The 24,480-nt window shown below is 39.3% G+C and overlaps 1 protein-coding gene across 4 annotated transcripts in view; it reads left to right on the top strand.

Annotated features, from left to right (window-relative positions):
* agap1 (ArfGAP with GTPase domain, ankyrin repeat and PH domain 1) overlaps window positions 1–24,480 on the top strand; it is a 201,606-nt gene that overhangs the window by 59,407 nt on the left and 117,719 nt on the right. For 2 of the 4 annotated variants that reach the window (XM_056233558.1, XM_056233557.1), the window contains exon 1: window positions 325–1,645. The exons of the other annotated variants lie outside the window; for them this stretch is intronic. In XM_056233558.1, the coding sequence (XP_056089533.1) occupies window positions 388–1,645 (1,258 nt within the window). In that variant the 5' untranslated portion in view covers window positions 325–387. Of the gene's footprint in view, window positions 1–324; window positions 1,646–24,480 lie in introns of those variants that run through there. 4 annotated transcript variants of the gene reach the window in all.

Below are 24,480 nucleotides of genomic sequence, written 5' to 3'. Positions count from 1 at the left end.
TAGGAGGACAGTGTTGCAATAACATTTCCCCCCAGACAGACAAGCCTCGCAGCGGGAAGCAGGAATTTGAAGCCGGACTTTACTTTTCTGTGAACATGATGACGGGCTTTGCATTGGACGATTAGGTGACTTGACGGGGATCCTTTTTTGAAAGCGCAAGTAGTCAGAACGCACCGGCACAGCAAAGGGACATTTTTTTGGATTTTGTGCACACCACAGCGATTTTGTAAAAAGCAACTTTTTCAACAGAAAGCTAAGATTATTATTATTATTATTATTGTTTTGTTATTATTATGTGCTCTGGGAATCACAAGTTGTGTGTGAAATCACATTAGAAACGTAGGCTGTTTGACGTTAATTCATTTATTTGGATTTGGTTTCTGAAGAATGTACTTACTTGATTCTAATTACCCGGAAAGGATGGAGCGGGGTACGCCACAAAGAAAAACCGTGTACCGGATATCTTTGACATTAGTGAAGAAGGAAAACCTGCAGGATGGCGGAGGGTCGGCGCACCGGCGGCTGGAGAACCCTAAAGTGAGCGCGTACCGGCGGGAGGGGGTCTCTGAGCCTCAGCGGAGCTCTGCTCTGGAAGAACTCAAAGAAGTGGAGGACGAGACGGACGAATTTTCTACGCACTCATACATGAGGAACTTCAGGACCTTTAGTACTGGACATCTTGAGTTGGGTAGGTTGAAAATCTCAAGGAGGGCGCAGCTTTTACATAAAGACAGAGAATTAAATGAAACGTGCATCCTGCCAGAGAATGGACAGAGGAAAGAAAATGGGGCACCAGTGCAGAAAAGGGCAGAGGATATAGCTGAAAGTGACAGACTGAAACGTGATGCAGAGCATGGAGAAATCTGCAGCACTACTGCTGCTAATGGAGAAAACACAGGCATTAGAAAGAAAGTCCTCAAGACCTCCCGGAGCACAGAGGAGACGGTCAGTACGTGGTCAGATGAGACGTCCGGGGAGGCGAAGGGTGGCAGGACGGCCAAGGAGAGCTGCATCTCCTCGTTGCTGGCTAAAGGGAATGGGAAGTCACCCAAGCCTGCGCCTCAAACCCCTCCGCCGAAGAAGCACCCGAGCCTGCTGCGGAGAAGTTTCAGCTTTCGCCACTGGACGGGTGGAGAGTTGATCCGCATACGGGCGCTCTCCAAAGAGAAGCACCACAGCAGCTCAGGTTGCATCGTCCGTAACGGAGAGGAGAGTCTGGCCCAATCCGCCGTGGTTTTGCAAAACATGACGTTCGCAGAGTCAGAGTCCTCTGAGAAGCGAAACACTTTGGATGTGGATGAGGTTCTGAGCAAAACTGACTCCATGATGGAGCCGGGCCGCAGGGAGAGGATGAAGGGCAAGAATCGCACATTGGACAACAGTGATCTTCTCAAGATGTCGGATAAATCTTTGGTGGACAAGGAGGGATTTATTAGAGGGACGGGCTCCCGTTCCAGCGGGCAGGAACGTAAACTTATTAGATTTTTCAGCGGTATCTTCTCAAAGCGAGATGGGACGTCCACGCCGCTTAGCAGCCCCGGTAATCGAGCTCTCCGGAAGAACGGCCTGCTGGGAACTCAGCGCAGATCTGAAATGGGCTACTCGCAGTCCAGCAGTGAGAGTGTTAATGGATGCCAACCGGACGGTAATAGCTGTTTTTCTTCTCTCTGCTATTTTTTTTCTACTTCACATGTTATTAGGCAGGAGGATGCTCTGTTTGCTTTTGTGGTCCTAGGACAGGCTAGAGGGATGCATGTTTGTTTTGGCCAGGAAGGTGATGTTTAGCTGGCACTTTGCAGGCCGCCTGTGTTTGTGTTTCATTATGCTGCATGCTTGCAGCTTACTCTGAGATCTGGCAGCCTTGTTTGCAACGGTGAGTGTTTGCATTCTTGAACCGTGAATGTAAAAAAACTCATTTAGTGCTGTATCGGTTCTGCTAGCCTGCTCGGTTCATTTTTCTGGCAATGCACAATGTCATCGTGACCGTTTCTCCCATTTGTCTTTTCTTTTTGATGGCTGGAGTTAATGTAAGGGGATTGCACTATTCACATTTACACCACCACCTCTGTTGTTCTGAAGGCATTATCTCACTCTCCGTGTTACTGGAGATAGAAGGCCACCACCCTCTCCTGTCACTAATATGGTAATGTATAGAGCTGCTTGTAGATACTGTTCCATAGAGATTTTAATGAATTACCACCATCTAATGTCTGTGAGGTGAACAGATCCTACTGAAAGACAGATTGCCACTCTCTGTAAAACAGGCCTTTTGGTTAAGAGGTGTCAATCTTTTCACCCCTTAACATTATGATCCCCTTGCAATGGACCCCCTTCCTAAAATATAAATTATAAAGACTGAATTATACAGTTGTTAACAGTCATACAATAAAGACATCTTTTCCCCCAAAATTAAATAATTGGCTATGGTGTTGAGTTGACTATTTTTTTCTAAACCACTATTAGAATAATGTTAGATAATCCTTAAAAATAATAATAAAATCACATATTTCTTACCCGATAAAAACTAGAGTTTTCAATAGAATACAATTCTCATGATTTTAAAGTAATTGTAAACAAATTTAATTGAAATCTTAAGATTTTTACTTAGACATCCCCAAAAATACTGCAATTTTTGTCATACTGTCAGTTCCTGTGGAGATTAATGAATGCTCAAACTTAGACAGGATATTAAACCCAAAAGGAAAAGGGTTTTGGACAGTTCCTCTCTTTTTGTAAAGAATTACATTTTGAAATATGTAAGATGATGCTGATGCAGGTATGAATTAAATTGGAAATTGGAAAGAGGGAGTTATTTCAGGACAGTGTTAATGTCCAGGTCAGCGCTAATGCCCGTAACACGGCATGTAGTAAAACCTTTAGTGTCTGTGGGGTGAGAGAGCACCTTAGCTGATTAACCGTTTCCACATTCCTCACATTCCAGAGGCATTCCGGACTCTTTAGAAGAAATACATTCTTGCCAATTAGATAATAATGTTACATTAGAACAGTGTCATGTTTCCTTTTAAATGAGCAGCTTTACCTAGAACTGTTCAATGATGCCCCAATCCATCAATTGTTGTTGGCTAATATTTGTCTTAAGCAGGTAATTCAGGGTTGATATTTTAAATGGCTTCATACAAAATGTATACGTATGGGGGGAATGGTTATGGATAATAATAACCATTTCAGTATGTTCTCAGAACCCTGTGAGTACCAATACTTATTCTCTTTAATTGTAATGAAATGAGTGGCCAGAATATTCTTTAAAGTTCTGTCTTCGAGAATCCAGATCAAATCTTTTATTTTCAGGTATTTACAGGTTTGGAATGACACAAGGGAACTAAGTAATGACAGTTATGACATTTTTGGGTGTTTCTGAGGGCTTATTAGCAATGTATGTTAATTGAAATAAGTTTATTTTACAGTATCCCCTTTTTTGTGAAATTAGTTGATTGTTTGTGATTTTTGATCAAACTAATGACAGGAATCAAATCTAAGTCAAAATTTCGGATTGATTGCATTTGTAGAATGGTTTACATTTTTGCTTTTGTAGCAAAACTATGTGACGCATTAGAACACACCTGCCTCCTTTGAGGTTTATTTTTAGTCAGTTGCTTGTTTCATGACTCAGCCTGTGTGGACGTAGCTCTGACGTTTCCTCGCCATGCAACCTTGGAGTCCTTCGTTAATTTCAGTTCAGTTAGCATTGCTGTGTTAGCTTGCAGCCGGATGGGGTATGACTTTCATTCATTTGGCTCTGGTGAGCAGGATGCGAGATGGCACTGCAATGTCAGCGTTATATAGTCCTGCAGGGGATATTCCCAGATGGGTCCTGCATATGGATACATTTATAGGCGACTGTTGCCCTCACACAACACTTACTGTCCTATGGCTTGAATGTACAGCATTCAATCATTCATAATAAGAGCAGAAATGCGTATTAATAAGGTAAAAGGGTCAGTTTTGGTTTTTATTGCAACTTTAAAATCCCCCTGTAGTCAATAATTTTATTCCTTAACACATCTTTGATCACCAAAATGACATTTCAATTGTTTTGATTGAAAAAAATTCTTAAAATAACTCGAATGTAACTCCTCACCGTGCCTCATTTATTATACACGTTCTATGAATATGCAAATTAGCTCCGCCTCCACTCACTCACACCAGCTCAGAGATTCACTCGTTGATGTGATTAGTTGCATAGTAGTTTGTGACGTTCAGAAACCAGTGATTTCAAACCGTGTTTTTGAGACCGTCTTTGGTTCACTGCAGTTTTAAGGAGAAAATACTCAGCAATGGTGTTGACTTATGAATTTGCACATGGTTAGTCTTAAAGCATATTAAAAACACCACATAAACAACATTAAAAACTTGATTTTCAGTACAGGGGGACTTTAAGATTTCAGACCTCTGTTCACAGAACTCTTAATCTAATGCTTATGAAAAGCAGAAGTTGTATCACCCCATATCATTGATGCTTCCATGTTGAAGTGGCTAGAGGAAGTAATGGACGGCAGTTTTTTTTACATTGAGTCATTGCGTGTTTAAATGGAACTCACTCTCAGTTTCCTCTGGAACAGGGTGATCACTAGGGTGTCCGTTTCAGTGTTCTGCTCAGGTATTCACTGTTTAGAGTGAACAATATAGTATATTATGAGATTGTATAATATGGGATGGCTGGAGGGTCTGAACTGTGACTATCTGCCCCACTGCCCCACCCTCAACATGAGCCATCTATTGGTGTCAGGTATGAGTGGGTGGGGTTGTGCGTGTGTGTGACCTACATATACAGCCATGCAGAAGTAATGCCGGTTGCATGTGGAACTGTGACATGCTGGATGTGATAAGAGCATAGCTGGAGCTTCTCATGGGACTAGTGTCTGACAGTGGAATGGAAGCAGACTGTCTTGTGCACTCACTCATAGACAGAAGTTGGAACGTCTTTTTTTCAGACAGTCATCGTCTGACTGAGTCAGAGACACTGCTCTGAATTTTTTTTTAAAGAAGTGTTTAAATATTGTATGAATATTCACTTTTATTACGGGCCATTTACACAGAAAGGGTTTTTGCATTTAAAAATGGGGCAGTGGAATAAAAAGAAAATGCAAAGTCTTGAGACAAGTTGAACTCCTTCTGACCGCATTCTAACAACGCAGTGCTCATTCGCGAGATGATGGGAAAGATGCGAGACATGAGCGCAAAAGTCAAAGAGGTCCGTCTAGGGCATTTTTACTTATAAAAACAGAAAAGAGCTTTCTGTGTGAACATCTCTTTATTCTGTTGATATCTTAATGCCTCATACACCCTCACGGGAATCATAAGGAATGTATATATAGATGTTTATGTGTGTTTAAAAGAAAGAACACACGTGGTTTGGTGTGAAAATCCTTTATGGAAGAAAGTAAGTCAAACAATATTTACACGTTTTGATCAGCCGTTCAGATTGCATTGCATTGACGGCATGTGAATGTTTGTGTTGGATCTGAACAGATACATTCAAATGAAAAAATGTTTATCCCACTGAACAATCCTCTTGGTGTGAACAGGCCTTAAGAGTCATTCGTTGAAGAATTGGCCTACACTGGTTGCATTGTATGTTTTGTGGTGCTGCCGAATTGTAGTGCAAGAAACAGTTCAAATATTTCTGTACCGTGATCTGTCCTCATCAGTGGAAGAATCCACATTCAGGAATCATTAGAAGAACCAAAAGTCATGAAAATCCTTTGGCTCTGGTTCTTTTTTAATGGTACATTGTTCTGATAATGAGAAAGACATAATGTGAAAGAAATGTAACTGTGGATTGCAGCCAGAGATGGATTGTTGAGTTGTACTGTATCCATGCAGCTGTCATCAATGCAGTGTGCTGTAGAACATCCACTCCAGAGCAAACACACAGCAGGGACAGGCTAAATGTGGCTTTTGTTTCCCATGCGGCATGGGAGTGGGAAGTAAAGGAGAAGGATTGGGCTAAAGTAGTGAATTATTGTGTGTGCGAGGGTCTGTGTTCTTAGAAGGTGGAGTGTTGACACATGCTTTGGACAGGCATATAGACATAGCAAAGAGCAACTTGGAAAAGCAGGGAGGGACTCACTGCAGGCCAGACTCAAACCTGCATCATCTTGAGCAACATTAGAAAGTTCCACTAACACTGTGTCCTAACCAGACATGATGCTGCTGTGAAACATGTTAAAGGTGTCTATTCCATGGTAATCAAAGTTTTTGTTTTGGAAACCGTTTCTATTTCTGCAATGTTGTGGTTGGTACAACAACATACAAAGTATGACCATAAAAATTAAAGGATATTGATTATGTACTTGAAAATCAAGCTATTTTAAGGCATGAAGAATTTTTTTCAAGGAAAAACGTTTAAATATGTCGTTTTGGTGATCAAAGATGAGTTTTAAAGGATACAATTATTGACTACAGGGGACTTTTAAAATAATTAAAACAAGTTTGACTATCTTTCGTTTATAGCCATACTGAAAGTATAACGGCTAATTCACCTTAGTTCTTGAAAATAAATGAAAGGAAACAAGAACAAGATTGATTGTCACTCACTAGTCACTATGTATTTAGAATAATGTTAAAATGGTGTAGTTTCTATGAATTATGGTACTTACTTATCCATGCGCTTGCAAAGAGATCCCACCCACACGCTCTTCTGATTGGCTATGATTTTTGATTGATCTCGTAGTCGTGTTGCATCTGGTGTGGCCAGACAAATTGCTTGTCGCTGGAATCATATCGCATCACATCTGGCTAGGACACAGTGCAAGTCTGCGTGTACATTTTTGCAGTAGTCCTTTGTGGCTGCTCCTGGCTTCGTACCTCTGCGGAAGCAGTGCTGTGTAAAAATAACGAGCCCTAACCGAGTGAGCTGGGATGGGGGGTGGAGTGGACCGCGTCTGAAACTCGGATGCACTCATCCTGCAGTCTGTGTTTTGTAGGTCAGTCTCTGCCTGCATCCGCAATGTGGTAGTTAGAGCTGCCGTTGCTATGCACAGAATCCTTCAAGTTTAATGAAGTCGTTTAATGTAGGGGTCGACCGATTATCGGCCTGGCCGATTATCGGCGCCAATATTAAGCATTTTTATGGTTATCGGTATCGGCCATTTTCAAAACCGATTTGCCGATAAAATAATTTTATTTTGAAATGCGCTATATTTGGCTCTGACGCAGCCACCTTTGTCGGAACTCATCACTCTGTAGACTAGACTAATGTCCCCGCACATCTGATTTGTTGGGAGTCACGAGTCCGGCCAATCAGCGCGGAAAGCTGAGGCACTGAAAGTGTTGCACTCTCACACCGAGAGAGCACTCGCTGACTAGAGCTGCTTCACTGATCACGCTTCAGTTGTCTCTCAAAGTTAAGGCAGCAGCAGACTTTGCTGAAGAAGCAATAGATTGCTACACTGAAGTTGCAAAATACCTCAATATAATAGAGCCCTGTGACTTCCGTGATGCAGAACAGACGGAGTCGCGGAATCCAGTCATAAAAACGGAATTTACTGTATAAAGCGGAATATCACGGAATTTTTCAACTTTGATGAATTAATAAAAAGCAGGTCAGTACAAATCAAACCGCAAAAAGGCTATTTAAATATGAATCCTGCGTGTCTCTAACGTTAAATGAATGGCGCAGAGACATGAAACGTGATTTCAGTTACCACACACACACACACACACACACACTGGAGGACGCGTGACGCTTGCGCTGTTTTCAGCCTCAGCCACATCATTATATGAGGACATGATTGCATAAACATCATCTCCAGAGCCGCTTAGTCACTTCATGAGCTTTTTAATGCTTCAGCTGAGAAAAGTTATCGACATATCATAAACACACAGAAACTCAAAGATCTCCACGGCAACCCGTCAAAATAAAAGTTCGGTTTTTCACAAGGCCCTAAAAATTAAATTTTTGTTAAACTGTAAATAAATTGAATAAGTTTGATTTTAATTCATTAGAAATGCTTTTTGATTACTAAAATTTTATTTAAAAATTAAAATAGAGTCTTTAAGTTTTACAAAATGTTTACAGAATGCTGCTGGGTGCTCCCTGCACTTTATACAAGTTATTATTATTATTATTAATAACAGTTCTCAGATTCAAAGATATGTTTAAAATCATTTAAAGAAAGTATTTGTCAAAAAACCCTTTGTTATTCTTAATTTTGACATTAATTTACAGTTTTACACCAGACATAGCTATAATATATATATATCGGTTCAAAATATCGGTTATCGGTCTATTTGAGCTGTAATAATCGGTATCGGCATCGGCCCTGAAAATCACATATCGGTCGACCCCTAGTTTAATGCCTCTTACCTTTGAGGTTCAAATTCTCCATATTTGACGGGGGTCACGGAAAGGAGCATGGTTTACAAAATGAGTGTCGCTTCTGCGCGTTTTAGTGATGCACATTCAAATGGTAGTAGTAGTGTGTGTATTGTGTTTGTGACAGAGGGAGAAAGACCGTTATAGCTGTAGGCAGTAATACTGACCTGACCAGTGGAGCATGGACACTACACAAATACTCACACACGCACATGTGCCTTCACTAACTATATGCTATGTTCTCTGATGAGGGATGAAGAGAACACACAAAAAAATACCTGAAGCAATGCATACACTCCCCCCCCCCCCCTTTTTTTCCCCATCTTGCTTTTTCTTTTTTCATGTCAAATTCAGTTTGTTGTGCTTTATTTCTATGACAGACAACTTTACATTTTGTATTGCCGAAAGGTTGCTGCAGAATAATATGAACTAAAATAACACATCCAAAAGGTAATATTAACAAATAATGAGAATGTACAGTAATCCGTCTGATGTTCACTGATAACTTCATGGATGCTCATTGATACATATCATGGAATTTTATAAATGTGTATTTACAGGCCTGAAAAGTCATGGGAATGAATTAGTGGTTGACTGATATGTATTTTCTTGATGACTGAAGTCTATATCTTGGATATCTATATCTATATCTCTAGAGCAGGATGGCCGATATAAAACTGATATAGTCCTATATAATATCACATTGTTTCTATTACTAATTTAAAATTAGTTAACAACACATGCAACTATCTGTGATGTACATTTTTATTTATTTTACATAATAGTTACAAAAAATACATTTGAAAATATGTAAATTAATTTGAACATGGTAGATCAATCTGTAAAATCTTCTTGATTCTGTAAGCCTATTATTGTATTTTTTCCCCAAATAAAGAAGTTGCTTAAGTAAACTGGTGAGTTTGTGTGCTGAAGTTTGCCTGGTTCATGGCATTCAATATTTAATAGAAATTCAAAGACTTGCTTACAAATGTGTTTTTACTTAATGTCGACAATATATGAAAAAAGAATATTATAGCATTTGCATTTCAATTATTAGACAAAACTGTTTAACAAAGACAGTAAACAAACGAAGACTCTGAATGGGAGCTCCTGTGAGTTTTCAGCACTGTCCTAATAAAAGGCTGATGCTGATAATTAAAAAATGGCAAATATTGGTAATATATTGGCCTTGAATAGAATGATTCAAATCTAAGTCACAGAAGAATCATGGAATCATGGAGTGTTAATGTTATGGATGGGCAATAAAGAAAAGATATGTCGGATTAATTCAAGCCTCTGACTCCTGAGTTCATGAGTAATTTGCTTGTGAATCAGACTACACTGGTTGTGCTGTGTTTTTGCATGCAGCAATGTACAGCAGTCTCTCCCTCTCTCTCTCTTTCTTTCTCTCTCTCTCTCTCTCTCTCTCTCTCTCTCTCTCTCTCTCTCTCTCTCTCTCTCTCTCTCTCTCTCTCTCTCTCTCTCTCTCTGTTGTTTAGGATAATTAAGTGTCTAGTATATGGATCAGCAGGGTTTTTATGAATCACAAATGCATCCCATTCTGAGGTTCATTACCCTTAGACATCCCAGCAGATCCCATTAAACACATGCTGTGTCTGAATACACACCTGCTTGTGTGTGTGAGCCACAGCACAGAGAGATCTGTGTGAAGGAAGAGCAAGCAACCTTATGGCTTTACGATGTCTACTGAGTGTCCGGAAGCAGATTACATGTCTTCTCTCTGAGTGTTGATACTCTTTTAGACTCTGATGTGATCCAAGCTGGTATTAAGGTCAGTGTGTGTGTGTTTGTGTCTGAGAGAGAGAGGATAAATTAGAGCTGTGCCACATGCTCGGAGGAAACCAGATGCTAAACAGCGGGAGGGAGTTTTCGCCTCTGTTTGCAGCACTGTTTGTGACCATTGTCATGATCATTAGCTAGAATTTTATATTGGGGGTTATGTTGTGCGTGTGTGAGACCTTCAGTAGCTGTTATTAGATGTGGTTAGACAGCTGTGTGTACAGATGAATGTGATCATGTTGATCACAGAGCTCAGTTCCCATACTGGATGAATCAGGCAGACATTAGTTCCTTGTCCCCCACCTGACCTGACCCACACACTTTAGTTCACGGTTAGCAGTTTATACACCTCTTCTTAAGATCGGAAAGGCGTTCTCCTTTTCCACTGATACGGTTTCTGTGCAGGTTCCCGTTCTTTGTCTGTTCTCGAACTGTTCGGCGCATTTTATATATAATTTATAGGCCTAATAATGAATATGATGTTGTTATTGCATTATAATGACCATTTAGTCAATATTTGGGGCAAATAGAAGAAATGAAACAATTAAAAATCTGTTCTGCATATTGGTTATTGAATACTTAAAAAAAAAAAATCTATTATTGTCTGACAAAACAATATTGGATGAAAAGAAAAACGGACTAACGTTAAACTGCTATAGAAATGTAGGATAAGGTCCATTTAATTTCTGTGTTAAACTGCAAGACTTGACCTGTTGAAAATGTCCCTCACACGCAGAGCCCTTTTCAGTTGCTGTTTTGCATAGGAACCTATAGGAGTTTTTGCCTATCTGTCTGTCTGTGTGTGTGTGTGGGTGTTGTGAGGGGTCATAGTGGAAAACTCTTGTATTTTGTTTTTTTGTTAAGTCTCTTCCATGGTTGTTTGGTTGTTCTCTGTCCTGTTCTCTGGGTCTGAGATGGAAAATAAAGGAAGAGCGGGACGGAGCGGTGAGATTTTGCCTGGGAATGTGAAACTGGAGGTGGGGGAAGCCCGCCTGGGTGTGCCAGCTGAGATTTGGCTGCCCAAGAGTTTGGAAAATAGATGTAGAGGTGAGGAGAGATAGAGAAAAAGACAGCTGTTCACATCTTGTTCTCAGCAGAAAAATCTTTGTTTATTGTAGCAGTCCTGCAGCTTAACTGAGCATTTCACTATCAAAACAAGATTCATGAGTTTCCTTAGAAACAAAAAATGAATACCTTATCTACCTAAATGCCGACCAAATGCTAAGTCGCTTTTGTTGAGTGTCTGCCAAATGCATAAATCTTGAAGACCATATATAAGAATAAATTAATTAATGAGCGAATGTGAATGATATGATAAATATGTAATATTCTGCAATAAAAAAATAAACAATAAATGCATCAGTAAATAATCCAATATGGTCAAATTAATTAGTTTTATGTCATTTTGACCTAAATTAATTGTTCAAATAATTAATTATTTTTTATTTAATTAATAATTTATTTGCATTATTTTGCATTTATTTATTTATTTTATATAAATCTGTTTTATTTTATTTTATTTATTTATCAAAAATATGTTTTATGTTTAGTACTTTTAACTGATTAAAATATAATATCTAGGTTACTATAACCCAGTTAATTTTTGTTTGTAACGGCCAGTGTTGATAATTCCATAGAAAGTGGAATGTTCTCACATTTATGACCAGATAAGTTGATATTTTTGGCCTTTATTATATTATAGGAAAGTAAAGAGTGTATCATCATTTTATGTAGTCACTGCATTATTGTGCACAAGCTGTAGCTGCATACTTTTAAGCTCTGTCTCTTTTCTGATCTCACCACAGCTACCCAGTGCCGTGTCTGTCACCTCTGCAGAGGACGACAGCTGTGGTCTGCCACCTCTCATGCTCATGTTCTGCATCCCTGCCAGGGCACTTGTGCCAAGGAATTAGGCCACATCTGCATGTTTTCCCAGTGTGTGTTGCAGCTGCACTGTACAGATAGCAACACCAAAGCATTTCTGTGGCTTACATTCAGATGTGGGTTCAGATCATCTTATGTGGCTTTAAGAATTCATGGTTCTCTGTGTGGGAGAGCAGTTGGCATATCTTTGCTTTGCTGCAGGTGTCACCTGTTCAGGTAGTCGATGAGAGGACAAGAGACGTGAGCTTAGTGTAGAGTTTTCTGTTTATCTACATGCCTTTTGCATTATCCGTGTCCTGTCTTGTCTTTCGATTTTGTGCACAGGTGTTCTTAGTGGTCAGACTGCTTTTGACCTCTACTTATCGCACTGAAGTGGACTTCCGGTCAGTTTTGTTGATTTTTTTTTTGTAGAAACAGTGTCTTTATAAGGGGATGAGATGCTCCCAGGTGATCAAAACGTCTAGACTTGACTTCAAGTGATTAATGAATTGCAACCAAAGGGCGCCCTAAATCAAAACCCTGTAAAAATGATGATAAAAGTTTTAACCCAGATTGCCCAACAACTCAAAACATTCATTTAAGCAGGACAAAGAGAAAGGTTAAAGCCAAAGTATACCATGGTTTTCTGTTTGGTGTTAATTTTGTCACCAAATAGGTGTGTGTGTGTGTGGACGTGCAGCCCAGTTTTTGTAACCGTGCGCATTGTACATTTTCCAAAAAGGCAGAAGACAAAGGTGGAAGCAACAATTTGAGGAGGTCAGTAGGGCTGGTATCGATTCAGGCTTTCTAATTAAGTTTTACTTGATTCTGATTCATATTTCAACTATAATTTCCATTTTGCTTACCGATGAAAGAAATTCTATGGTACTATAATAAAGGACTCGTACTTTTAACTTTTTATTAAAATAATGTTCATAACAGTCAATTATTTTGGAAATCAGGAATAGTTTTTATTACCCATCAACCAGACTATGCTGGTTGCGTTGTATGTTTGTTTTGTGTGCAGCCTGCAGACTTTTATGTGTGCATCTAGGTAGATAATGCTTTCTTCATGTTTTTGTTCACCTTCTGAAGAGGTCACATCCTCTTTTAAGCTGCAGTCAGGTTATTACTGCGTGTACAGGTGACTGTTATGTGCGTTCATTCTCCCTTCTCTGTCATCATGTCCCTTCTAATCCTGCCAATGAGCTCATTTTCTACACATTCCTTCCCAAAGAGCCACTGGCCAAGCATTTCTGCCAATGTCCATCCTGCAACTCTGTTTTCTCATTCTCTTGGTCCCGTTCTTCCTGTCTTTGGCTGCTGTATCTATCTGCAAGCTTTCCATGCTTGGATCTGGATCTGTGCCTGTTAGATTATGGTCACATTGACCCTGATTGGCCACTAGCAGATGTCTTGATGTGTGCCTGTTCACTATCAGCGGTCACAATGGCCTTACTGTACAAGGAGCATTTCCAGTGGATGACTTTTAAAGTGCCTGCCTTTATGACTCTCATGAATGATTCACTTGCTTTTTCAGAAGCATCTTTGCAGTGTTCCTTTTGCCAGCCCAAGAGAACGTGGTCTGCATGAAGACCTTTTTTGTAATGTGCTGGTACAGAACAAATGTCCTCACTGACCCTTTCGAGTGGAATTGGAGGTAATTTTAAACAAAATCTGGCCAAAACGAAGGTTGTTTTGCCATTGCAAACATTCTAGAAAACTTTAAGCCAACTGTTAAACACCTTGAAACTGTCCATTGTGTAATTGGTGGGTGTACTCTGGGGCTCCACCTTTGACATGGAAATCTTTTTAGGTTAATTTCTTCACTCCGGTTGGAAATCACTTGGAATTGATTTTCAGGGATTTTTTTCTTAATAAAGCACAATGAATGTATGTCATACTTCAGTCAATAATTACATTATATTTAAATAGTTATGGCTGTTATCTATACCGTCAATTAAATAATTGTTACAACTGTAAATAATTCATAAGGTATCCCAACAAATGGTCTGTTAAAATGATTTTTATCTCAAATCTCAGCTCTCTTCTGGTTGCCATCACAGCTGATTGATATAATCAATGCGTTGGGAGTGTTTCATGCATCTTTTAATTACAAATGTACAAGTAAGTTTAGCCTGCTCTATTTTTCTGCCGGAAATCATGTGAAAAATGTGTTGAATTTCATATGATCCTGACTTGCAGTGTTATTGCTAGCTGAGCCAAGTCACTTACAAGCTTCTGATCATTTTTAAACATTCTCTAATGTTTCAGGTACCGACGGCATGCAATTCAGAGTGTTTGAACTGTTTGCGATCTGCCTCGAACAATCGCACAAAAGTTATTGTGATTACCATTGGAACTCACCAGGTTGTACAGTCAATCCGTGTACCACTGCTTCTGTATGTTTTGTGCAAGGACTGTAGGAATTCATTCACACAGTATACACACACACACTCTCATATATACATACTTGCCTCTGAGACAGCAAATAGATGATATCTGAAAGCCACTTTAGGTCTCTATGGTCTCTGCATACATACTAAACCCATACTAAATTATAAGTAGAAAGGCCTAGAATAAGTTATCAGGTTTAAAAACATAGGAATTAACAAAAGGGTAATCTTTGCCCCCATATTTAAATATCATTTAATTGTCATTATTAGGCATTTTTGCCCCAACCACTGGTTCAGTTTTGACCTTGGTGGTAAACAAGACTCGCAGGAGCAACCAATGAAAGGGTTCTGCGGTATTGCCGAGATTTTAGATACAGCTGTCTGGTTGCTACCCTGGTTGCCCTCCATGAGCTGTCAATCTACAGCTTGTGCAAAACCGCACTCGCCACAATTGATAGCAAACAGCTGGCGAAAGCAAACATTCAGTGTGACTGATTGATGAGGATGAATTTACAAACATTTAGAAACATGATTTTGCCCAGCATTAGAAGAAAAACGTCCCACACTCAGATGGAAAGAGCCCGGATAATGATGGGACCCGATAACAGAAATGTGGGGGATGGGGTAATTCTGGGTGGTGTTCCAGTGCAGTTTCAATGACCCGTTACCGTTACGTCTCTCTGGTTGGGGCTGTTACAATTAACTGAAGGATTGCCCTGGCTCCCTTCTCTCCTCCGGGCGCTGCAGAGTGACCCTTGAGGCTGGTGATATCCACTGTTTGTGTGGCTATTGTTTAGCTGACAATAGGCCGGATCAACAGCTGCAGGCGGCTAACTGATGAAAGCTATTCATGGCGTTAAGTCTCGCTTTCGGGAGACACTGTGGAACAAGAAGTCAGTCGGAACTATGGCGTGTGGCGCATGTGTGTAGGGCGGGGCTTTTTTAGCAAACATGAATATTCAGTGTTTTCCTCCACCATTTGTTGTTTTACATGGAAGTTGTCATTTGTCAACAGATTTTCAACAGAATTTTCTGATTTTAATTGTATAAAATGCTGCTTTTTTTTTTAGCTTTCGTGGACCATAGCAAAAACTAATGGCCTGTTCACAGGATATTGCAACTTTCTGAGGGGTTTCCCCCAAATGTTCTGATATTTATCTTGGAGACTATGTAAAATAACCAGTCAGGCGAGTTACTTGGGCACTATCTGTAGTCTTACACGAAATTGAAAACATCCTCCCTTTGAACAGGATTATGAGTCTTGACTGTGAATACAGTGGTAACAGTTTCATTTAGATGAAGTTGACCTTAATTGCTCTGATTGAAACTCATTTTTGGGCTCTTTGTTCGAAGAGTGTCGGTGGCGACACCATTTAATGTGGGGGAAGCTTAATTGTGTATGCGTGAAGAAGGGAGTTGCTTATTTGCATATGGTCGAGGATGATTATTATTCACATATTCAAGTAAAATTGCATTTTGACTTGTGTATAAACAACAGTGATCTCTTGTAACCCTTCTGCTGAGAGCACAATGAGAAATGAATAGCAGCCAGCAAGGTTTGAGGGGGATGAATGAATGAATGAGTGGTTATGGGTTTGATGCCATTTATGAGAAGAGAGGGGAGAAGCCAGTGACTATTTGTCATCGTCATTCTCTCGTTAACCCACCGTCAGACACGCACACCTCCCCCCACTGCCGCACACTTCTTAAACACGAGCTGCCCTCAGGATATGGGCCCGACCCTCACCCACACAATGCAAGTGTGTCTGTGTGTACACTTCTCATTATGTATGCAGCGTGCAGTAAAATTGATAATGTTTCCCGGAACACAAGAGCAATTAAAGTTTTGTATAATTATTTCATTAATCTGTGAGTCAAGGTTTGTCCTGAGACCTCAGCAGGGGTCTGCCGTCACTGTTGGGGTGCTTTCTGTTTTCTGTCAGAGCATCCCGCTCTGTTTCTTCATTCTGCAATTGTTAAACGTTCTTGTTTTTATCCCTGCATCTAAATATGTAAAGTATGTATGAGTATACATTTGACTGTGCACTTCCTTACTCTATGGTATGTAAAAAGCAGTTTGTCAAACGAATAGTATGTGACTCGTTTTTTGTCATATCTATCTTTTTTATTATTTTATTCAAAAATACATTAAAATGCAGGGTGCATAAAATATGGCCGGGTGATGCAGCTGTTCTGATATCATAATGCAGAAAAAACCTAAATGAAAAAATTGTTGATAATCCTAAAGTTTTTTGACATAATTTTTTAAAAACATTATGAAATGAACAAAACCGGGTATTAAAATTTGCAAAATCATGTGGTGCACTCACAAAGTCTTGTGTTGCAAGTGCAACCAACGTGCAAAATCCCCTGCAGTCTTTTAATAAAATAATTTGTATAATTATATAATTAATGTACATTTTAGCTCAAAGTTAATTATTTAAATTTATAACAAAATACATGAAAAATGTTTAAATACTTGAAAATAATTGTTAATATTGTATTCAATGTATAAGAGAAATATTTTATTACATTTTACTTTGTTACACCACATGATTTTTTCATTAAAATGTGATCTCTTTTTTTTTTTCCAAAGCCAAATGGATAATACAAAGAGTACATTTCTAAGTAAGATCTTGGCACACGTTTTAAACTAGATTTATGTACTGACTGACGGAGGGTGCAGTCTCAGGTGAAGCCGTCTCTGAGTCGAGGACATGAGGCGCTCTGTGTTTGAGTTTGTCGTCTAAGGATGTGTCGGATTGCCATTGTTGCATGTCCTGGAAAACCCCATCTTGTACCCCCACCCTTCACCTCTTCACCTCACTCATGGAAAAGAAAAGAAAAGGCCTAGATAATGGCACTCTTACAAACAAACTGTTCCTTCAGTCCCTGTGAGCGTGATTGTTCCTGACAGCAGTGTGTCTGTATTTGATGATTAATGTCATGGCTGCTTTGCTTTGTTTTGGACCCTGGAGGAATAGTTGCTTGCTGGGCATTGATTGCATGAAGAAAAAACACTAGATTTTATACTGCCACATATTGTTGTTTACATACTGCGCATTTTCAGGTTTTTCTAATTTGAATTGCCTTTCATTAGTTTCCTCTCCTGCTCATATTAGCCTTTCATCTTGCCATTAGACACCGCAAGCTGGCACAGAGCAGCGGCACGGAAACGGCGCCTTGGCATCTTGGCCTTGCAACAGACCTTCCCACCCGCCTCTCTGACTCCTGCCATGACTGTGGTTCTTATTAATGCTCTCCTCCATGAGTGATAGCACACTGGAACCCGTAAGAGTGTGTGTAAGTGGTTTAGAAAGTTTCATGGGGATTATATATCGGAGAGACAGGTGCTTGTGGATTCTTGTAATCATCGTGCACAATTGCAAATCATAGCTGTCTATTGTCTGATTGTCTGTCTGAGACTATCCCTGCAGTTCAGTGTGAGCTCACTGACAGTCTTGCAGTTTTGCAGTCCCTCCGTCTTCTTGGGATGTGCAAAAGGTCATATTTTTTATATTTTCCCTAATGACTGAGGGCACTTACAAACTGGAGTGTCAATTATCAAATCAATCCATTTCAATGTGAAAGGAGAACTTTTGCTTTAATCCATTGATGAGAATGTCACAGAGGTGGGACCACGTGCACTTTTGAAATCCAATTCACTGTATTCCTGCTTTGTTTGAAATGGACTCTTTCCACTCCTTCAAAAGGGACTTTTCATATTCCTGTCTTCCCTCAAATGCTTCTTTAGAGCAAAATGTTGTTAATGTTGTTAAATCCCTGTATAACGTGACTTGTTTCATGTTCACCTGACCTTAATCAGTCATGTTTCTTAGGGATTGTTTACATAAGATCCGTTCTTGTCCCAAAAAGGCACATTTAATGATATTGATTGATGTATTTAAAGATGCAACTTTACATATAGAACTGTTTGTTGTTATGGACATCTTCTGATTCACCTCTAATTTGCGAGATCATTCATACGCTGAATGGACGTGATTCATTACAATGCTCAACCACTGCACACATAAATAGGATTCACTGTTTAAATATATGGGTTGGTATTATTAATGTTTGATTTTATTAATGTTTTTGAAAGAGGGCACTTACTCTCTAAGGCTGCATTTATTAGAGAAAAAAAATACAATTTAATATCAAATTGTTTTCTGTTATTATTTAATTTAAAATGTAATTTATTCTTGCACTGGCAAAGCTGAATTTTTAGCAGCCATTAGTCCAGTCTTTAGTGTCACATAATCTTAGGGCTTCTCTCAATCACTATTACTATTGGTCAATATTGAAATCATGTTTATTTAACACGATTATTGGTGGGGTGATGTGATTTAAATTTTTATTTTTAAATAGAGAAATTTTACAATTATTGATACTTCAGCAAAAACTAATGTTAGAAAAAGGTCCTCAAAATAATTACATAAGACCAGTAAACAGTCAGCAATACAATATGAACAAAGAAACCAATTACAAACAAAACGGACAAAAAAATACAACAGCATGAAAATACAAATAAAATAAACAGTTTTAAGTTTTTCAGGAAGATGTACTAACAGTATTAATAATAGCCTACAATAGCCTACAACAAAAAATAATGAAATGTTAAATAACATTGCATGCATAGTCTTACTGTACACATTGAATATAGATTAATCCTTATTAACGCTACTTAAGTTATTCAGTCAAGATCACGGAGTGATTTTCCTTTTTCATTTGTTATTTGATTATCATTAATGACAGATTGGAGCAGGTATATTAGGCTTCTGTCACTTAAAGAGCTAATGCACGGATCCAATGTACTGTTTTGCAGCTTAATGCGCTTTTAATAACTCTTTAATGTCAAACACATCCTGCAGTTTAGCAACAGTAGACTGAATTTTACAACACTCACCTATTTGGCTGATTTGGATGTTAAGTTTGGACTTTTAGGGATGAACGAAAGCACACCACTGTGAATGAAAGAAAGGTGCACTGGACGGAATGCGGCAGGGGCACAATAATCGGTTTACCTCGATTATCTTGTTTTCATAATCATTGGAAGGCAACATTTTAATTGAGTTATGATAAATCGCGCAGCCCTACATGATCTTTTGATTTGGTGCTCAAGAAACATTTCTTATCTATTTTAAAAAAAAAATCTTACTGACCCCAAACTTTGCTTTGAATAAAAGTATCTATTAAATTATTTAATATATGTAAATAGAAAATATTGCAGCAACTGAAGTAGGCCTTAACGGAGCTCTGTGATCTATACTTTTCACGATTAGACGTTGTAAATTGAATCTTTGTTTTTTGTGCAGCCCAACAAGGGATCTAGCAGTTGGTCTAAAGCTCATGCTGGGTAGTCAGATCCAGAGACAACGACACATCTGTGGTAACAGAACACCACTGACTTGGACCGATATTGTGTGAATCCTAGTGGTTGCGAAGGGTTGTTTGGAGGCTGCCAAGTGTCTTTACTGTCTCTTCTCTATTAATTTGGGGTTTTTTTCCTGACATTGTGGTGGAGCTTATGTATACGTTTGTGCATGTATGTAATCTGCATTGTTGTGAGCTCCACAAGTGTTTGGTGTGATTTGAGCATTTACAGCAGCTTAACCTTTCATAACACAGCTGAGTTTCACTTCTTTTCACATTTCCTTTTGTCCATGAAACCCTATTGATCTTGTTGTGTTAAATAGCACTCCACTCGACAGCTTAATTGCAATGTGAATCGCAGCATGCAGCGTGCGGCTCAGTCCTACTGTAGGGAATGTCATATCCAGAACGTTCCGTTTACGAGGACGTTCCAACAACATTTACAGGGCCGACCAGATTGTTTTGTCTTGTGCATTTTGCTTGCGCACTCTCCCATTGTCGTTGTATCACTGCTTCATTTTTATATCCATTGTCTTGAATTCAGTCAAAACAATGAAGGGTGGAGAAGCATTCTGCGTATGCTTGGTTTATCAGGCTCTCATCTGATCTTCTGTCATAATGACACTCTGACTGTGTCATCTGTAATGATATCTTGACTGTAACTATGATAATAGTCCTGCAAGTTAATGGTGCATTGAATGTGGGTGGCTTTTTTCCATCAGAAGAGTAACAGCATTCTTAAGCTAAAGGGCCTATGAGGTCTGTAATTCCATTGTAACTGGAAAAGCTGTATGAAAACGAATGGACATTTTGAGCTGATCTCGGCATCTCCGTTTCACTGTCTGCATCTTTCATCATTAAGATGAAAGTTTATCAGCTGTTTATCAAGCAGTTTATGCTTGTATTGCTTCTGTGGGTTGAGTTTTGGTTGTCTTTTAACAGGAGAAGTTGTGTGAGACTGGGATCTGTTTGGGGCTTTGAGTGCAAAAAGCATGAAACACAATAAGAGTAAATTTCCATGTCTGGCTCCAGTCGTTCCTCAAGTTTGTAAACCCAAAAAAAGGATGAATATGTGATCTCCAAGAGTGGTAAAAGGATATCATCACCTAGGTGCATAATAGGCATTTAGGCAAGATTTTTATATCCTGGTAATTGCTGAAGCTTTTATCATAGTATGTGGTGTATTGCATTACAAAACAGATTGAAATAACTTTTTTTTGTACGTAACGCCAGGTTTTAGTTTGTTATATTTAGTTATTAGCAAGAATCACATTCTCAGCTACCTCTTTTAACTTAACTTCACTTTAATAAAAAAAAAAAAGTAGTAGTGCTTAGTAGTGGTGGGAGAAAAAATCCATTCTCCAATGCATCAATATATTTACTGAAACGATTCTGAGTTTTGGAGTTAACCACAGATGCGCGATTGCACCATATGTGCTCTAGAAACAGCAATATTTCTGCTTGCTTCCAATTCCACATACGCACATACACAAAAATCCTGAAATCTTCCATAAAGTAATCTTCTAAATATTTCGAAAAGGTTGAAGCAAATTACAAGGGCAATCGTGGGCTTCATTGCACAAGATATGCTCATCTTGCTTGATGCTACGCTTACAATGTTCGGTCTCTCACCTGCCGGTATTTTCCCTTAAAAATGCTATACAAAAGCATAATTTATGCCGTTTGGAAGGCAATAGGCCTATATATTCAATACACAAATCTCACTCACAGGCGGCTGTTTTCAAAAGCTCACTTGCACTTTGTGAAGAGGACTCGCTGAGAGCGGCGGTGTTCGATCTGTCGTGTAAGCATCTCAAAATGCTTTTATGATGCGAATTTAATGTAAACAGTCAGATATGTCTTAAGACATCAAACGGACAGGACAAACATCTTGTCAAAATAGATTTGTGTGAATGCAGCCTAGCTCCCACTGTCTATGATGTCATCACTAATAATCAAACAGCAGTAAAGCTGAGAAAGAGAAACATCACTGCTATTGACTTGAAAACATTCAGATACTTGAAGCACTCTTTGTGTATTGCTTTTAATATGTTTCTTTGATCTTCTTTATACCCACCCTAATGCTTAAAGGGTTAGTTCACCCAAAAATGAAAATTCTACCATTAATTATTCACCCTCATGTCTTTCAGCTATGCAACTGACACTGATGCTTCAAAAAGTTCATAAAGAGATTGTAAATCTAATCCATAGCCTAGCTATGTATTGAGCTGTTTAGTCCAAATTTTCTGAAGAGACTCGATCGCTTTATATATTTAAGAGATTTAATTTAGGCTTTTATTCACATATAAACATTGATCACCGAACATAAACAGAAGCTCAACCGAACATGCTTGACACGCGAGAACTAACCTCTTGCGGAAGCTCAAACGTGCTGTGTAACATGAGAATGAACCTCATTGGTTCTTGAGGAAGCTCAAACGTGCTGCGCAACACATGAGAATGAACCTCATTGGTTCTTGAGGAAGCTCAAACGTGCTGCGTAACACATGAGAATGAACCTCATTGGTTCTTGAGGAAGCTCAAACGTGCTGCGCAACACATGAGAATGAACCTCATTGGTTCTTGAGGAAGCTCAAACGTGCTGCGCAACACATGAGAATGAACCTCATTGGTTCTTGAGGAAGCTCAAACGTGCTGCGTAACACATGAGAATGAACCTCATTGGTTCTTGAGGAAGCTCAAACGTGCTGCGTAACACATGAGAATGAACCTCATTGGTTCTTGAGGAAGCTCAAACGTGCTGCGTAATCATAGACCGATGACGCCCCTTCATTCTCTACCATTGGTCAAAAATGAAGCCGCCAAAGTCTTAATATGGCGCTGACATCTTGCGCTGACTTGGGACCTGCTTCTTCCTGCTTCTCCGCGACTTTACTTCCGGCTCACTACCGCACAGACTCTGGTCCCACGTTCATACTGCGCAGTAGTGAGCCGGAAGTAAAGCCGCGAAATCAAGGTCCCGCCCACACTCCTTCAGAAATGGTTACTACAAAGTTTACTGCAGAGCAACTCATTGTGTCAGTGTGAAATAAACAGTTATGGACATGTAGAAATTAGAGTTGAAGCTCCAATCTCCTACCGAAAATCTACCTAAAATAACTGAAAACATCTTTGGAAAAAAATTATTTGAAGTGTAATTTGATTTAGTGTCCATCGCGTCCATTAGACTTCATGGGAAGGCAGGGTTTATGACCTATACCTCTGACCAGCCACCGGGGGGCGATCGAGGCGCTTTGGCTTCACTTTTCAGGGCTTGTGGGCTTGTGCATAACACACGAGAATAAACCTCATTGGTTCTTGCACGTCAAGCGAACATGCTTGAGCTTCCAACTGAAGTGTAAGTTTGAATAAATGAATGTTTATGTGAATAAAAGCCCAAATTCAATCTGTTCATCAAGCAATAATGTTTTCAAAAAATTCTGAACTAACCCGCTCAATTCATATGGATTAGTTTTACGATCTATTTGAACTTTCCAAATGTCAGTTGTGTAGCTGTCAATGGAGGGACAGAAAGCTCTTAGATTTCATCTTCATTTGTGTTTCGAAGATGAGCGAAAGTCTTACGGGTTTGGAACGACATGAGGCTGAGTAATTAATTAAATTGTTGCCTGAAATATCCCTTTAAAACAAAAGGATCAAATGTACATATCACTGTCAACACTGCTCTTGCAGGAATGGAGCCAGTTTTTGCAAATTTGCATTTAGCATTTGGAATTCAGATAAGCTGAAAATGATTTCCTTGTGTGTTTTGGCATGTTTTTTCTTAGCTGCTTTGGTCCTGAATCAGGTGCTTTGTTAGTGTGTGTCTTTGTACTTTTCCTCTAGTGTTCTGTATCCTGTGATGTTTGTCCTACTTGACAGCGCTGACTCAAAGGTGGCCACAGTATAATAATAGAAGCAGCGAGGGAAAGAATAAAGCGGAAGGAGCAATGCAGAAACTGTGCCAGCAGCGCAGGCTGTCGGAGACAGAATTATGGCAATACGGCTATTTTCCTCTCTTTTTCCCTCACAGTGGTGCTGCCATGTTTTCAGCAGACCACATCACAGACGCAAAGGGAGGGAAGTCTATATAGAGAATGTAAACACTGGACAGGAAGTGGTAAATGCATTATATTTACATCTCTCCTCCAATGCATCAGTCTTTGTTTAACACCACATTTCTGCTCAAGTGTCTTATATTATAAACTTCATTGCAGTGTTTGCACACATAACAAGAACAAAAGTTTGTCACAAGCATTGTGCATAGTTCATGTCTATAAACTTTGATCAAATCCCTGTTTACACCTGATATTAAGATGCGTTTCGGTCGATCGCATCACAAGTGGACAACTCTAAATACAGGTGTAAACGGGTCTAAAAAGTTTTGAGCTTGTCCACTTTTTAACACTTTCTAGAGGTGGTTAAAAACGCATTCGACAGGATTGCTTTTATAGTGTAGACGCTCCTGTGGCAGAATGCATTTGAACAGTCACCAAAGACCGCCTACTCTCTGACTACTTACTTAATGTGTTAACATTATGGGAAGCGCGCTAGCCAGACAGGATTTAAACTTTGTTGGCTGGTGTTACAAGGTTAGTTGTTCAGGGAAGGAGGGGGCAGGAACCTGTGTTTATAAAATAAACACAAAACGTGAGTAAAGCGGAAGCCCATCACGGACGACTGCTGCACACACATAAACAAAACACAGCG

This window comes from Rhinichthys klamathensis, unplaced genomic scaffold, assembly GCF_029890125.1.
Source record: "Rhinichthys klamathensis goyatoka isolate OS25496 unplaced genomic scaffold, OSU_Roscu_1.1 h1tg000372l_1, whole genome shotgun sequence".
Classification (NCBI taxonomy): domain Eukaryota; kingdom Metazoa; phylum Chordata; class Actinopteri; order Cypriniformes; family Leuciscidae; genus Rhinichthys; species Rhinichthys klamathensis.
Note: the sequence above shows the minus strand (reverse complement) of the source record. Positions and strands in the feature narration are given on the sequence as shown.